We start from the raw sequence: 17,834 nt of genomic DNA, 5'->3' as shown, positions 1-17,834 counted from the left end.
TTTGATAAATCACCTTCTAGGAAGTCTGAAGTAATATTAATTGCCATGTACTGATTGGATGACGAACAGGCGAGGGAGTGTCCAAAGCAAAAGCAGTTTTTACAGCCATCTGGATTTTCCAGTTGGAGGTTGAAAGAGCCTGGTTTACACCTATAACACATATAGAAAGCAGACATACAGTACACTGGCATTTATGTAAAGATCTGAAAAAGGTGGTGCTTATTTCTTGAGCTTGCAGTGTGCAGAGAAGAGTGCAAATGAACATTTCTCCACTGATTTATTATAACTGGAGTTATTTGTGTATGTGCGTATGATGTGACCTAGTAGGAAGCTTATTAAAGGAATAGTTCACACAAAAATTATAATTCTGTTTGAAACACTGAAAAACTGTTTATTTACCCAGTGTCTTCACAATATCTTCTGTGTTCAGCAGAAGAAAGAAATTCATACAGGCTTGGACCAACTTGAGGGTGAGTAAATGATAGAATTTTCTTTTTTGGATGAACTATCTCTTTAAGTAACAGAGTAAATGTATAAGTAATTAGCAATGAGGGTGAGAAGCAGTAGTTCACCTGTTGCAGGCCTGACCCTCCACATTAGTCTTGCAATGACAGCGTCCGTCTTCGGCTGAACACACTCCTACACTGCCCCTGTTGTCACATTCGCACAACCTGTTTGAACACACACACACACATACAGATGAGAGAGACACAACTGATGTGCCTGTAGTGTGCGGGTCAGTTGGTTGACGGCCTCAGGTCAGAGCTGCTCTGTTGGGTGTCATTTTTTTTTTTTATCTCACTATGATCTGCTACATGGCCTGAAACCATGGTTTTACCTGGCTTGCCATTACCCATAATTCTCCTATCTGACAAGTAACCTCCCTCCTCTCGTTTCTCTCTCATTTAATCTTTTTTCTTTCACGATTTGCTCCAGTGAACCAAATCATTTGCACCCAAAAACAGGGACCCACATGGGCCACATGAAAGTGTAGTGGTGTATAATTTTTTTTTGTCATTTGTCGTTTGCCTTTCTCCTGTGTTTTCTTCTGCATTACACCATTATTTGCGTCATTGAATGAGCACATGCAAAGTGCAAATCTTCTCAGGTGGATATAATCTGTAGGCAGATCAATACTGAAATGTTTTTCTTTTTCTTAAAACTATTAAAATAACAGATGCAAAATTAAGTAACAGTACAAACGTAACATACTCTAAAACAATACATTTAATATTTTTAATATTTTTCTTTTGATATGATAGTACAAGATTTAGACAGAATCTTTCCTCTTGTAGAAGACATGTTTTCCATTGTCTGCTGGTTTTATATCTTGTCAAGGCTGTTCTCCATTTTTTAATCTTTCAATATTTACAGATAGTCTGCAATGGTGTACTGTCTTTTAGGGCTAGATATGCCTTAAAAGGTCTCCAAAAATATGATATAATTGTTTTATTTGTGGTGTAATTCCATTAAATTGAATTCGATTCACAGTATTGTTCTGTTCCAAAGGTGAGAGTGAAGTATATTGGCCTAATTCTGCTCTGCATGAGTTTTCAGATGTATTAGTCAGACATTTCTGCAGAATTCTGCATGAAAGAATCAAATGTTTTTCTCATAAGACAAATTCTTGGTAGGGATATTCTCGCTCTCATTACCTGCATCCGCCAGGGCCGAGAGAATGGAAACCGGACTTGCAAATGTCACACTTCACACCAGACACACCTGGCCAGCACATACACACTCCCTCTGCATCACACTGCAAACTCACAGAGCCTGAAGAGAGACAGAGCGAGCGAGAAGACAGGTTTTGACAGACTTTCATAGCCTTTGAATTTTTTTAATGAGTACATGGATAGTTTCAGTTAAATTAAAGAATAATTTCCTTACCTAAAAATTCAGTCAATAAACGTTAATAAATGCTAATTTTAACATATCTTATACACACATTTTGCCACCTGAAGCAAAATCAGATATTTCAGATACAAGACGAACACAATTAACATGAATTAAACAGCAACAAATCATTTTAAAAATGCATGATTTTTTCCCTGGCATTCTGGGAATTTAAATCCATTAATATTGCAATATCCAAATGCAGAATAATATTTAAATATTACACCAATAGGCAGCAAATTTGATATATTTTAAATAAGCTTTTTTTAAATCACCTGCAGTCTTGCACTTTGTTAATATTAACTATAATAAAAAGAAAACCTATGTTTGAATTTGTGTGTGTGAGACTTTTCTTCTGTTGTAGTCTCAGCTGTAGTCACTTCAGAGCTGTATATTTGTATGCATATATGTTCATTTGCATGAGTATATGAGATTCAAGACCGATTACATGGGCTGATAGAAGATAGTAGTGAAAGTGTGAATGAGTGGGACTGATGCACAATTGCTTTGTTGAGTATGTGTAACTCACCCATTGCATTACAGTAACAGTTTTGGCAGGTCCACTGCGGTAAAGATCTAAAGAAGTTCTCTTTGCATCTCTCACAGTGAGGGCCAGCTGTGTTTTCCCTGCAGCCAACACAGCTCCCCCCACTTCCTGTGCTGCGGTACTGCTCTGCATCAAACACACATTCATCAGCAAGACCACTGCAATTACACCCTGAGAAACAAGATAAAGAAGTGGAGGAACATATAAGGATGAAACAGAGGAAAAACAAGAAGAAAAATAAAACTGATTAAAAATAGCAGTTGATGTCCTTCTAAAGCTTTTGGTCAAATTCACACCAGTGTGTTCAGTCTCAATAGGCTTTAGATCACACACACTACCTAATAAGCTCCCCTGCCACAGGCCCTTCTTCTCAACATGTCATCAAACCAGAACGCACAAAGTCAGCTTTTTATGCACACCGCTACCTAGGGGGGCATTGTGGGACATTACTCGTTTTATTACAGCTCCGTCAGTCTATTGACTCTGCAATAACCATCACATTATCACTTTCTAATGGGACACAGTTTCTCGAGCTGCCACTGAAAAAAGGAATGCATGCAATAACAATAAAGTAAATGTGCTAAGGAAAGGGAGCAATGCTTATTCAAATGAATTAAATCTCAATTTATTTTACATTAAAATACTTTCTGAATGAGCACAGACAACTAAAAGTCAACAAATTTTTCAAAGATTTCTCTAAAACATAAACTAGCATTCCAAAAGGGTCTTGTAAAGGAATTCATACCTTAATTCAGCAAAGATGCATTAAATTGATTTAAAGTGATATTAAAAACTGTTACATTGTAATGCTGTTCTTTCCATTCAAATAATCCTGAAAAAATGTTCCTTGGTTTCCAAAAAATATCAAATAAGCAGAAAACAAAACAGTTTTTAACTGGGAGTAGTATTTCTTGAGGATCAAATAAGCATTTTAAAATATCATGTGACACCGAAGGCTAAGTAATGGCTTCTGAAAATTCAGCTTGGCCATCATAAGACCAAGAATAAGAATATTATATTTGAAAACAAACTGAAATAGAAAAGTTATTTTATAACTCTTTTTACTTTTACTTAAAAAAAAAAAAAACTTCCAAAACTGCACAAAAAGGCAAACTTTTGAATGGTAGTGTACAATTGGTGTACAACATCTTTTTGGCCAGAAACCACAACATTAGGAGTGCTTCCAATACATGCACATTAAACATCTTGATTTCAGCTGGAATAAAACAGTAATTTGTATTTATATAAATGTCATGTGAATGCTTAAACTGACTGAAATAAATCAGTTTTTTGGGATTAACAAATCTAGATAATGTGATTGAAGCTTTGTATCATCTAGCATGTTAATCGGACTACTATGGCCTTGGCGTTGAGCACATGCTTCAAAACACAATGAATGACATGCACAAAATATTCGATTATCCATATGTGTCATGCATACATGGACAGACAGACAAAGACTAACTCAACTATACAAAAAAACCTGCTGGAACTCCATCATAACAACGCATGTAAAAGTATTTATTAATTCAACCAGTGGTGTGAACCTGGGGCAGGACTACATGTTTGTTGAACAACGACTGACAGGCAGAGTTCAGGAAACCTGTTTGAAAACCTCTGAAATCATTATTTTTGCAATTATGTTCAGTGCCACTAGTGAAAAACAGAGAGAAAAATGCATATTACTGTGCAACTGTCACGAGTCGTCGGCGGAAGGGAATGAGGAGACAAGGAGTTCTTCACAAAAGCATATCTTTTAATGACCAACTTCAGGAAACGTGGAGCACAGGTAAGACAAACACTGAATGACAATTAGACCGGACACAGAGACAGGGAAACACAGAGCTTATAAAAGGACAGACTAAACTAGATAATTACCACACCTGGAACTAATGAACTGATAACTACATGGAACGAGGACACGAACAGGAAGACCAAATATGGGCACGAGAGGAGGGGAAACACGAGACAAAGAGAGACAGAGACCGTTTCTCAATATGCGTACTTGTCTGTACTTGTGTTCTTGTGGACTTGTGAAACGTCATCAGTCGCTGCCGAAGTACTGTTCCAATTCAAAGTTCACATCTAGCCAAGTCCAGTTCAAATCCCCGGATGTGTTCTTGATCCGCTCCTTTTACCGAGGATGCATCGAGAGGTGACTTGTGCGGACTTGATACGGGCCATAACCCAGAATTCAGTTCGTCCTCCCGTCCTCGAGAGTTCGTTCTTCTGAGTCGAACTTGGCAAGTCCAAACTCGAAAGGACGGAAGTCCAGACTCTGCGAACTTGGTATTGAGAAACGGCCAGAGTCTGACATTACTCCCCTCTCTGGAAGGCGCGTCCACGAGCCCTACACCATCCAATGGGGAGGGGGGGTGGGCGCTTTCCAGGGATCAGGGATCTTTCCAGGGATCTACCGGCCTCGAGAGCGGCACCCGTTCCGGGAGGCCATGGCGGGACAGGAGACTCGGGAGGCCATGGCGGATCCGGGAGCTTGGGCGGCCATGGCAGATCCGCCTCTGAGACCGTGGCCCCAGCCTCTTCGGCAGGAGCCCTACTACCCCCCTCCAAAAAAATTCCTGGGGGGGGGGGGAGTAGGGGCTCGATCCAGCTGGTACACTGGAGGAGTGGACTCTTGGGGGTACCCGGGAAGCGCGGACACTTGGGGGCCGCTCGGGAAGCACAGACACTTGGGGGCCGCTCGGGAAGCGCAGACACTTGGGGGCCGCTCGGGAAGCGCAGACACTTGGGGGCCGCTCGGGAACGCAGGAGGGCTGGACTGGACCAGCGGAGACGAAGGAGGGTTCATGCGAGGAGCAGGCACTGGAGAGCCCTTGCAAGGAGCAGGCACTGGAGGGCACTTGCGAGGAGCAGGCACTGGAGGGCACTTGCGAGGAGCAGGCACTGGGCTTGGGATGGCAACGACAGGTGGGCTTGCCACATTCTCTGCAGGTGGGCTTGCCATACTTTCTGCTGTCGGGCTTGGGAGAGCCCCGGATGGCGGCGTGAACTTCCCCGCGTACGGTGGGCTTGCGTTGGCCGCGAACGGCGCCGGGCTCGTTCTGGCCCAGACTCTTCCCAGACACCGGTAGATTCCTTCTTTCCAACTCAATCCTGTGTCTGGGAGATCCATAGGGTGGTGGTAACAGGCCCCGAGCCGGAACAGGTGGAGGATGGCCGTGTCGTGCAGCTCCGTCACTGCGGCGAGCCCGCAGAATTCCCTGGCGTACTCCACGAAGGGGAGATCGCGCTTGATAAGGGCGAGGAGGCGGGCGGCGAACTCCAATCGCCACAGAGGGGGAAAAAAACAGGAAAAACAAAAACTTGTCAAAAAATGGAAAACAAAACGAGGGAGGAGAAGCGCCGCTTACTTCGGTTGGGTCCGGACTTCTGTCACGATTCATCAGAGGAAGGAAACGAGGAGACAAGGAGTTCTTCACAAAAGCATATCTTGCCCAACTTCAGGAACCGTGGCGCACAGGTAAGACAAACACTGAATGACAATTGATTGAGACCGGACACAGAGGCAGGGAAACACAGGGCTTATAAAGGACAGACTAAACTAGATAATTAACAACACACCTGGAACTAATGAACTGATAACTACATGGAACGAGGACAGGAACAGGAAGACCAAATATGGGCACGAGAGGAGGGGAAACACGAGACACAGAGAGACAAAGTCTGACAGCAACTACTGTGTTCAAAGACATCAAAACAGACTGAAACATGGAAACAAACTTAGGAGCAATTGGTAGTATTTTCCAATTATGGCTGGTTTCACATAGTTGCAACATGTTTTAGTAAATATGCACATTTAAGATGAGTGTGGACATAATAAATAAACATTTCTAGGTAGTCCTAATTACTCTTCTAATGTTTAGTCATGCAGAGTAGAGCATTGCAATTTAACAAAGAATTTCCATTGCATATATAAAGAAAACCGTGGTAACAAACAGCAACAAGCCGTATGAGAACAAGGAAAACAAGGATTTTGTGCTGTTTGCAAGATAGATTTTCGTCTTTTCTCACACACTTTCAGATAGGAGGGTAAAAAAGACGTCCTTTGTCCATCTGTTTGAAGCATTACAAGAGAGGCATATGGTGGAAGCTTTCAGAGTCTGCCATGCAAATAATAAACTTGGCAGAGTCTGTGACGAAAAACTTTGTGAAGGAACCATGCAGAGAATGCATTGGCGGTTGACTCCACCTCCTCACCAACAGATAGTGCAGCTTTTGCAACCAGAAACCTGTTTATTCATTAAATCCACTTTGATGAGAAGGAACAACAATTACCAACAGAAACCCATCTGTTGACCACTGAAACAGAGAGTTAATTAAAGGAACGTGGAGCTTAGTGCAATACAGAATGAAAATAATTAACATGGCTTTTGTCGCCTTATTGGTTTGTCAGAATAGCCAATTAAAGCATCCCCCTAAAGTATTTACCAGAGACGCATGACAGCACACATGCACACAACACATTACACAAACAAAACTTAGTTACTGTGCTGAAAGGATAATGATGTGTTGTTTGATTGAATTACTGACTGCTGTGAGCATCTTCGTGTAAGATTGTGCTGTAAATACAGTGCAGCTAAGTGAGTGAAAGAAAAGTGATCTTTCTAAGATATTGCTATGATAATGCTGATGATACAGGTAATTTCATACGGAGGCGACATTGTAATGTACAACATGCAAAGCTAACTTTTGGGATTTTACAAACTTCTTTTAAGGTAAATGGTTGCACGAAATTGATCTACAGTACATTTTTAGATAGAGAATTTACCATATTCTAATTATTTGTTTTCATTAAATCAGCTCAGTTACACTGAGTGAACTAAGCAAATTAAATCACAGCCAATGTGCAAGAGGCAACAAATGAACTTTTTAAACAACTTAATTTGAAAGTTAATTTGAGAAAGTAAAACTCTGCAGTCTCCGACAGAATTTCATGTTTAATGAAGTTTAAAGCATTAAATATATAATGCAGACGTGGAGACTCATAGAAGCTAAATACCTCTGTTTGTTAATTTCCATTTCTCAGATACTCCAAACACAATGCACAGATGAGCCCTCAGTTAAAACTTCGGCTCCTTCTGACTGATTTAAATTTACATATGTTACTTCAAAACACAGAAAATGGATTAAAACATATTTTATTATTAACTAGTAAAATGAAAAACATTGTTAAATTAATCATGTAATGTAAAATGTATTTGGAGTCTAATGCATTTTTTCAGCTCTTTTTCTTGATTAGAATATCAATGGGTTGAGGTGTCAATACATTTATGAACAAGATGACAAAACTTTTAAATTTTAACAGAATTAATGAGGAAAAAATACTCAATATGATATGTTTTACTTTGCTTTTTTTTTTTTTAATTCTCCAATTGTTGTTTATTTATCACCATTGTCACTATCAAATTGTGAGTGTGGGATTTTCAGGTTGAGGGTGAATCTAGTCAAACAGATAAAGAATCAGGCCGTACTCACTCACACACTGGTTGGCTGAATCGGCGTTGGCCCGTGCCCATGGCCGGTCCTGGTAGAAAGGGGCACAGTGCTGACAGTCGACCCCTGCAGTGTTGTGCTCACACGCACACACCAAACGTCCCTCCTCATTTGTGAAGCAGTCACTGGCATGGCCATTACACTTGCACCTGCAAAACAGTTGAGAGAACATTAGCATACTTTTAAGGCCCATTGTCTCTGTGGACACTCATAAAAAATTCCCTTTGCCTAAAAAAAACACTCAGGATGTGGCATACTGGGACGGGAGGAACAAATGAGCCAGATGGTTGAATTTAAAACCAAATGACACCAAAACACAAAACAAATTATGATATGCTACAGGGACTTTAAAAGAAAATATGAACTGGCAGATTTGATCAATGTTGTCAGATATATTAATGCATTCTGACCACAGTGTAGATACTGCATTTATTATTATTGCCATAAGTTTGACAGGAAATTAGATTAGCAAGTGAAGTGTATTTTTACCAAGTTGGCCAGATAACTACTATAGCATTAGCATGTTTGTGCAGTTTATTGTAAGACAAAATAATCTGAGAAATGTTAAAAAAGACGCTTTGATATGTGAGCTGTTGAAAAAAAAAAAAAAAAAAAAAAAAAATCAGACATGCACAAACTCAAACACAGACACAAACAATATACAGATGGTGACAAACACAAATATGCAAACACTGTCTCTTCCACATCCTGTTTATATTACAAATACACTGATGATGTAGAATGCAGATCACATGGCTGGCAAACCCCCTCTCTCTCTCTCTCTTACTAAAGCCCAGCTCTTTCTAATTGTCCTATTCATCACTTCCTCTATTGCCATTTTCCTTCATTTGCTCCCTTCCCTTTTCTCTTCGTCAGTATACATCTGCCAACAAAACATCGGTGACAGCTGAAAGACACATCTACATAATTGTGTTTTTATTTACCTGCCCCCCACGGAGAAATCAGAAATGGCATAAAAATATGAACGAAGCACTTTAGGATCTTTGAAGAACTCGTCTCCGAAAGTGTTCAGTCTGTCCAGAGAGATGAGGATATCAGTAGCTGTCACCCAGTCCTAGAAAGAGAGAGGGAAATTAAATGAATCATTTTTACTAAACTCAAAAACAGGAAATACTATTACTAAAGTAACCTGAGGTTAAATCAAATTTTTTTTTAAAATCAATTTGTTTAATTTAATAACCAAGATATACATTTGAACAGAATATAGAGTAGCTAATCATTATAAAAACTAAATCTACACAACTGCAAACTGACCACAACATGTCAAGATCCAAGTCAATCATGATAAACTGTCCACTAAAATTTGGATTCGATTTTAGATTTTGATTGCAGTACACTGCAGTGAAAACTGGTCATCGACATTCTTAAAACCCTAGCCATTTACCACTTCAGACTCTATGGCCAACAAAGAACATGCAGACAGTCCTTTGTGAGTCATTTGTTTTAAGCTCATTCACTCATATTTAATGTACTAAATAATTTTCAAATGCTTTAGTCTCTTCAAAAAAAGGGTAAAAAAGGAAGACAAGTATGTTTTGTTTTTTGGAAGGGACAATGGGTGGTCTTGTTTCCAATAAACATGTTCTGTAGCTACATATTTTGTGAAGTTTTGATCTGAAAATAAAGCTAATCACTCACTTGTCTACACTTTGCACTATTTCTTGTGATGCTGAGATTCACACATCCATGAGCAAAGTGTTTTCACTTCTGTGATTGGGATGCGAAATTGCAAAGTGTGCTAACAGTGTGAATGCTGTAATCCCAGGGATCTCAACTCTGGTCTGTGAAATCCATTTTACTGCAGAGTTTAGCTCCATACCTGAGAGTTATAATTAGGAGAGTTTGATCAAGGTTGGAGCAAAACTCAGAAAAGGAGATCTTGAGGGCCCGAGTTGAGAACCCCTGCTGTAATCTGTCTTTCAATGCATGCATCTATTCAGGAGTAAAAAAAATCACAACATTTTTAGAATGATCTTTAGAATATATCACATTATATATAATACAATTCTGTCAACCCTCGACTAACCTAAACACAATTTTTTTTTTTCTCAAATTTTATTTTACTCTCCCTTAAGGCACAGCTGATGTAGAAGGTCAGATGATAAGGAGGGGTGGTGATGGCGCAGTGGATAAGACACATGCCTTTGGTGTGAGAGACCCGGGTTCAAATCCACTGTGAGACACCAATGTGTCCCTGAGCAAGACACTTAACCCCTAGTTGCTCCAGAGGCGTGCGACCTCTGACATATATAGCAATTGTAAGTCGCTTTGGATAAAAGCGTCAGCTAAATGAATAAATGTAAATGATAATACCAACAGCATGTCAACATTTTTTACATATTTTATTTAAAGTTTAGAAGTTACATTAACTAACACAAATGTAAAAAATTCGAAATTTAGATGCAGCAGCAGTGAAGGGGTTGGTCTGAGGTCATGGAAAATAGAGCACCAAGGAACTTTTTTCATAATTCTTGTGTTGAAGTGAACTGCAAGGAAAACAAAGCTAGCACCTCTATGTAGTCATGTGCATGTGATACAGACAGAAGCAGAAATAATGAGATAGGAGACAACAATAGAGCTTTCCTTTTTTTAACCATGTATGTGTGCAACTGCATGTCTTGTTAAGTGTGTGTTTTCACTGTAAAAAGTGATAAGTTGACTTAACTTAAAAAAATTGAGGAAACCCCTTGCCTTAAAATTATCAAGTAAATAATAATAAAAAAATAAGTTAAGTGAACCTGACAATTCACTTAACTTAATTTTTTTAAATTATTATTTACTTGATCATTTTAAGGCAAGGGGTTTCCTCAATTTTTTTAAGTTAAGTCAACTTATCACTTTTTGGAGTGATTAAGTTAAGTCAACTTATCACATTTTACAGTGTTGCTTTTACCATGCATTTGTGTGTTACTGTGAAAGCAATGGAGTTTGGTCATCCTTATCAGTGGCTGGCCTGTTGACCCTTGTTCTGTCTGTGTTAATGGGTTTTGCGCCCGGTGTGACGGCCTGGCGTGTGAAGGTGAGTGCACACATCTTTCATTCTGGGGGAACAAGATAAAAGAAGGAGCAGAGCCAGCACGTCCCTGCAAGCACATCCAAGCTTCCTCTCAGAGGGACGGTAAGTCCATTCCTATTCAGAGCAGTTGAGTAAACAAAACAGAGAAACAAATAACCCCTCCATGTCTCTTTGTCTCTCTAACGATGCTCCTCTGACTCTGCTTCTGTTTTTATTATATATATCTCTCTGTTCTTCTGCTTCCACCTCTCTCTGTGTACAATAATCTTTATTTCTCATCCTTTTCTCTTCCCTATCCACAGCTCTACAGTGTTTTATGCCTACTTTTCTTTTTCATCTCTCTCTCTTCTCTGCATCTCTTGTTTTTGTTTTCACAATACTTGTGCATCATGTAGAAAAAGACTTATTTTGGGGGAGAAACAATGTGCCATGAATCATAAACAATAACAGCTCCAGTACTACAGTGTGAGAGGAAACTAGAGAGAGAGACAAATACAAGTTGTGTTCTACAACCTAATGAGCTCTCTCTGTAGACAGTATTTTAAGGCATCCTAGTCACACTCTCGATGTGAATTCTGTGCCAAAAAGTAGGCAACTTAATCATGCTGTCTTCTAATATATCTTTGTTTAGCTGAATTATTGGAGGCACGGCCTTTATCCTTCACATTGGTGGTGATCCCATTAAGCACTACAACAAACTCTAAGATGGTATACAAGATCTGACTATTTTACACCAAACCATGTGCGTTATGTATAAGACTGCTCATTAATAATGAGAATCGGTCCTTAAAATAAAGTCACTTGTGAGGTTACACTTCAATAAATAGACTGCTTATGTATAGGCAGAAGCAGCTCCCTCAGGTTTGGAATGGAAAAGCAAAGGTTATTTGGTTTGCTCTGACCCTGTGCTAATGAGCTATATATTGTGGAGGGCTCTAATGGCTATACACTGATCCTCAGTGTCTGAGGAATTTTTAAAATAAGCATGGAAAGATTAATTTAAGCACAGGTAACAAACAGGTACTCAACTGACATTTAGATTCATTTCACTTGTTGATGTTGCAGAAGTTATAATTCACATCTCTGACATTAGTAAACATATATAGCAAGTCATTTATTTATTAACCTGACAACATTAAGCAGCCATTAAAAATGATCAGTGGTATACCATTTTAGATTTAAATGACAATGCTTGTCTTGCTGTCAGTACAATGACACATCTACATGCGACACTAGCCTTATTTAAGCTGAGAATCAGTTCACTGAATATAGTGTAAGTTACCAAAGGTGGGCCAACAGAAAAGCAAAGAGGTTTATCAGCCTCAGTCAGGATTGTGCTAGCAACTGTTCTGTCATCTCACCATATGTGTGCCATGATTAATCATGTTGCCACTTCACAGCTCAGCTTATTGGCTCAAACCCTGTGTCATGAAAGAAAGTCCCCGGGGTTAGTATTAAAAGCCCATTTGATTTCAAATGCCACGAGGCAACTATGAAAGGGTTGCTAAGCCATAATTGCCTATATGGAACCAGAATATGCCTACAAAGCAAGTTCATTTAAAAAAAGTGAGACACTGATTAAGAAATAAATAATTTCTAATAGAATATTCAAATTTCCATTAAAAGAGCTCAAAGGGTTAGGCTACTAGCACTCTCTGGCAATGACATTCAAAGTGAATGCAGATCATAAAGAAAAACATTTTCTTCATTAATGCCTGCTGGACTATGCCGAATTGTCTCGAGCGAGTTGCTCTTTGAGATATTATTTACATGGCAGGATGGAAGTAATCTTTGAAAGGTTAATTATTAGATCGTTTACTGGTGGTTCTTTGCACAAACGGCAGCAAGCACTTAATTAGTCTTCATTTGCTTCTACTGGTTTTGGCTGATGAGTTCCTAAAAACTGCTGACCAAGTACAAAACATTTTAGTGAAAATTGAGAAATACTCTCTCGGTTCTCAATCTTCCGTCTGTTTTAATTTCTCTTTCTTCTTTGAAGAGTTTAGAGCTTTTCTTGTGAATTATTCACCCCTGCCCCCAAGCCATTTGTCTCTCGATTGCGTTTCCTGTTTTCGCATCATGCGGTGCACCATTTTTCCATCCCTCTGCCATCTTCCTTTCCTCCCCTCTTACGTGGGTCACAGCCAGGGGGGGCTTTATGATTAGAATGCATCAGGAAGAGGCTTGTCCCTCATTTCAATTCCTCGTTTCTGAATAACTTTTTTTAATTTGATTGCTTAAGTTCACTGTGTGTTGTTCGTTTTATGTGCTCTATCTCTCATTCTCATTCAAACCTGGCATTCCAATTTAACACCCAGCTCTCCAGCCTCAACCGAGTGTGTGAGAGAGAGAGAGAGAGAGAGAGAGAGCACGCACACCGATTTAATGGATGACTGAACAAATTCAATTTGAATTCATAGGACAACTTTCATCTTCAGCATGGATTTTGTTGATGTGGGGAAAAAAAAAATATTATAATGCCTTTCAGACTGAAAAAAAAAAAAAAAAATACAAATATCCCCTTTGAAGTAATTCATTACTTTGCAAGAAACCATCAAGTATTAGGTTATAAGGTGAGTGTTTTTTATTCCAGCCAATTTGTATAGTGATGATGAAAAGGGAAAGCATGAATATATTAACAGATCAAGATCTGGCTCCTCCCCCATGGAGAAGTAATTCCACTTTATTAGAAAAATAAACAATTGAATTTGTGACTAGTGACAGAAGAGCAATGAATTAAACAGAACTACGAGGGTAATCCAATACAGATAAAATAATAAGAAGCTAATCTGATAATTAGGTCGGCTAGGCTGATTTAAAGGTGCCATAGAATGCATTGATACAATATTTTAAATTGTTCTCTGATATCTACATAGAAGGTATGTGGCTTAGGTAAGGGCAAAAATTCTCCAGAAACAGTTTTACATGTCGATTTACAACCCAAAAATTTCTCCCCAGAATGAAACGGTCTGTTATTGTCTTATTTGGAAGGATCATGAATAATAATGTTGAGCTCTGCTCTGATTAGCTGTTTCTGAGTTCGGCTCACAGTTCACAGGAAGGAAACACATGGAAAATATATATTTCAAGACTTTCTTGAGCAGTTATATCGTTGGGTAATTATACTTTAAATAAAATGCGGGCATCAGGGAGCCGCTATTAATATGCTGGGCATTGAAACTGCTTTGGAATGCACGATCGTGTTTTACTTTCAGTTTCGAGATTCAAGATCGCATGTACTCTGTTTAAGCTGGATTTATACTCTTGCCTGGCTCCAAATGGACGAGGCTTTTATAGGTGACGCGTTCACCGTTGAGATATTCTTTGAAACGGCAGGGGGCGACAAGGAGTAATTGTCCTCTAAAACCATCAGGAATCACCGGTGAAAAGAAATCATTTGCCAAGACTTCTTGCGTGATGAATGAGTTGAATTAACAATTTCTTTATGAACTGATTAAAATACTCTTAAGCTTTTGGGTTTATTTTGCATCAAACACAAGACAACGTGAAGCAAATAGTGTATAAATAGTGTCTACATTACTTCTAATTCTATTTTTATACAATACTTGAATTAAAAAGCCTTGGACCTGATGGAATTTGAACTTCACATTAAACTGCTTCTGTTTCAAACAAATGCTGGCACAGATGTGCATGTTCAGCTAGAATCGCCCATAACTCATGCATCTTCGGAAGCGGAGCTGTGCGGAAAGTTACAAAAAATGTTGTGCACACCGCCACACGAAAAGACGCTGCGTGCACTCAAAGCGAACTTCCGCTAACACCGTGATGACGTCATATTTGGCGCTTGCACCCAAGCGAACTTGCGGACGCATCGAGTATAAATCATCCTTTATACTATGGAGTGGCAGTACTTACCACACATTTTACAAGATCGGATGCTTGTCAGTGGTGCTCAGGATCTGTAAATCATTTGCCAACATCCTCAGTCATCTCTCCTTACTCTGTTTGTGTGGTGAAATCTTGTGTACTGTAATGTAACAGGCTTCCGCTAGCAAGGAGCTAACCATTTCCCTAGTGGCTTGCGTTATTTTATTAGAACGCGTTATTTGTTTTCCTTGCCTTTCTGAATACAGACACCAACCCATCCCTGCACTTCACATCCCCTGCACAGCCTGGAACATAACATTTATTTCCATGATCTGCCATTTTCGCTGTTGTCCTCGCTTGCTTCTTCACAATACTTGCAGAACTTCTGATGGTTCGGCTGGCAGCTGGCCTAGAACATGGGCGTGTATATGCAAATGTTGGGGGCGTAACTATTAGTGATCCTGAATGTTACTTAACAGTCGGTGTTATGTTCTGATTCGCCTGTTTTTCAGTGGTCTTTTTTATTCACGAGATTTACATAAGGAGGAAACAATGGTGTTCGAGGCTCACTGTATGTCATTTCCATGTACATAACTCTTATTATTAAACTATGCCAAGGTAAATACAGTTTTCCATTCTATGACACCTTTAAGCTCCCCTGTGGAGCTGGGCTTGGTTGTAAATGCTGTGTTTTAAGTTATTAGAGAAAAAATAGTTTATTCGTTTTTTTTTCATCTACTTCTTTTATCTAGTTCTTCTTATTATTTATCTATAGACGGACAGACAGACATTCAAATGTTTTAAAAGAAGTCTCTTATATGCTCACTAGGACTGTATTTATTCAAGGTTTAGTATAGCCGACATGACTGTATAGAGAATATTGCAGTTGATTTGTGTGCTATTCTTTTCCTCTTTGAGCTTTCTTTTCCCCCCTCTCTCAAATAATTCTCAGAATGGAAATCCAACCCAGGGGGCCTTTCGTCTCTGTCATCTGATTTGAAGTTCAAACTTCCTTCCTTTTCTCGCCTTTTTCTTCTGAGAGGTTTAAGAGTGGAAAAGGGTGTCTGTTAAATTCTTTCTACAGAAAGCTCTGTACGAGACACACTGGGATTAAATGCTAATATTAAAGGCAGGATGCTGTCTGCTGGCGTTAAAGCTGCTGATATATGGATGGTTTCACAGAGGAGACAAGCAGGGTTGACCACATGTCAGTCTGCGCCTCTTTTTTTGTGAAAATTCGTTAAGAACATTTAGATTTGCACCCTGTGCTGTTAATCAGTTTAACAATTTAGTATCAGTTATCTGTGGTAGTTAACATATTCAGTTAATTTTTATCCCTCAAATTCCCATGGTTGCACAATTTAAACAATTAAACCTTACCTAAACCCTAACCTACATACACTGCAGTTTTATACCATTTTTACATATGAGGATGCCCCCAAAGATCTTGTCTGATTTACCTCACTTTTGGGTACAGATTTGTCCCCAAAATATGGTTAAGTAGATAACTCTTCTGCTTGCTTTCTTCTACACTGCTCCAGTTTACTCTTGAAACTTGGCATAGCGGTATGTGTTGGTTCTTCCACGATAAAGTGTTTGTGATGTTCATTTGTAAGTCATTTTAGATAAAAGTGTCTGCAAAATGGCTAAATGTAAATTGCATATAACAGCAGCTGAAGCGCGACTGTATCGCAGTAAGAATTTGTGCAATATATAAAAAAAAATACTGAATGTCATAGTTTGCTAAAGTCATACAACAAGGGCACTGGTTACTAACTACTGTACATTGCTAATACTTTAGGAATAAGTAATACTATTGACCTGCAATATTTTATGTATAAGTGATATGTGAACAAATGTAGTGATTGAAAACAGATTACTTCCACCACAGTATCTTCATAAAGACAATTTTGTAACTCCGAAAGACCAACTTTGCAATATTGCAGAACATGTTTAAAAATAATCCCTTTCAATGAAGACAAAAATTTAAATACTTCAGTGTTAATGCTTATTGGATCTTTGAAGATTAAGGGGAAAAATATATTGTCTTTCTGCAACTAATTGATTAGTAATTCTAATGCACAAAACACAGTATAGGTGCATATCAGTGATATTGTTTTTGTTCTTTTACATTTTGTGTTTAAAGCTCACTGTGAAAGATTTTCTGAGGAGTGTAGAAGCCTGAGGAGGTAAGCTGAAGGGCCTTTAAACTGGTATCTGTCTAGACTGAAAAAGGCAAGTTGCCATAATGAAGAACATGCTTCACAAGCCACAAGCCTTCACAAGCAACATTAACAAGGTCAGCTCATCTTCATAACTGCTGTATGTGGCCAGTCAAATGAGTAATTTTCCCTTTTCAGATTTCAATTTAACAATATGTCAGTGGGAGAAATAAGAGGGAGGGAGAAAACTCTCTCTATCTCTCTCTGTGTGTGTGTGTGTGTGTGTGTGTGTTTGTTTTTGTGTGTGTGTGTGTCTTAATTGATCTAACTTGCATTCAGATTAGAACTTGCATTCAGATGGAGAAATACAAAGAATGAGAGAACGAGAAAGAGATAAGAATGCTCCAAGTGGATACAAACAAATAAAAAAAATTAAAGATTTCGTTTTGTCCCCAAGATTTGTCACCACCTCCATGTACAAACTGGCTTGTGTATTGATCAGGGGTTGCTTTATAATCAGCATGTCGATGAATGCCTCACTGAGCAGAAATCTATGGGCAACTGGGCCATCAGGGAAAGCTCAGCTATTAAAAAATCTAACAGAGGTTTTGAAAGCTAAAAATGATCAATCAGCAAAGAAGTGACGGAGAGGGGAAATGGGAAGCGTGCTGTGCCATCATTCTTGTTAACGATCACAAAAATGCAGAACTGCACTGCCACAAAACCTTCAGACGAGTTATGAAAGCTTGGGTGGTAACAGAAAAAATAGCTGAATCCGAATCCAGGGAGATACGGCACAACATATTTACATTACTTTCTGCTCAGATGCAAGTGACTGAATATAATATGAGTG

The 17,834-nt window shown here is 38.9% G+C and overlaps 1 protein-coding gene across 1 annotated transcript in view; it reads right to left on the bottom strand.

Annotated features, from left to right (window-relative positions):
* The window catches only part of LOC306869782 (laminin subunit gamma-3-like), a 68,465-nt gene that overhangs the window by 39,729 nt on the left and 10,902 nt on the right, over window positions 1–17,834 (bottom strand). The window contains exons 3-8 of the mRNA XM_079416687.1: window positions 8,899–9,029; window positions 7,937–8,103; window positions 2,423–2,611; window positions 1,656–1,773; window positions 573–671; window positions 14–150 (exon numbers count right to left, since the gene is read on the bottom strand). Of these exons, the coding sequence (XP_079272813.1) occupies window positions 14–150; window positions 573–671; window positions 1,656–1,773; window positions 2,423–2,611; window positions 7,937–8,103; window positions 8,899–9,029 (841 nt within the window). The remainder of the gene's footprint in view (window positions 1–13; window positions 151–572; window positions 672–1,655; window positions 1,774–2,422; window positions 2,612–7,936; window positions 8,104–8,898; window positions 9,030–17,834) is intronic.

Source organism: Barbus barbus (genome assembly GCF_936440315.1).
Source record: "Barbus barbus genome assembly, chromosome: 5".
NCBI classification, from domain to species: domain Eukaryota; kingdom Metazoa; phylum Chordata; class Actinopteri; order Cypriniformes; family Cyprinidae; genus Barbus; species Barbus barbus.
This window is presented reverse-complemented; position numbering and strand designations above follow the sequence as displayed.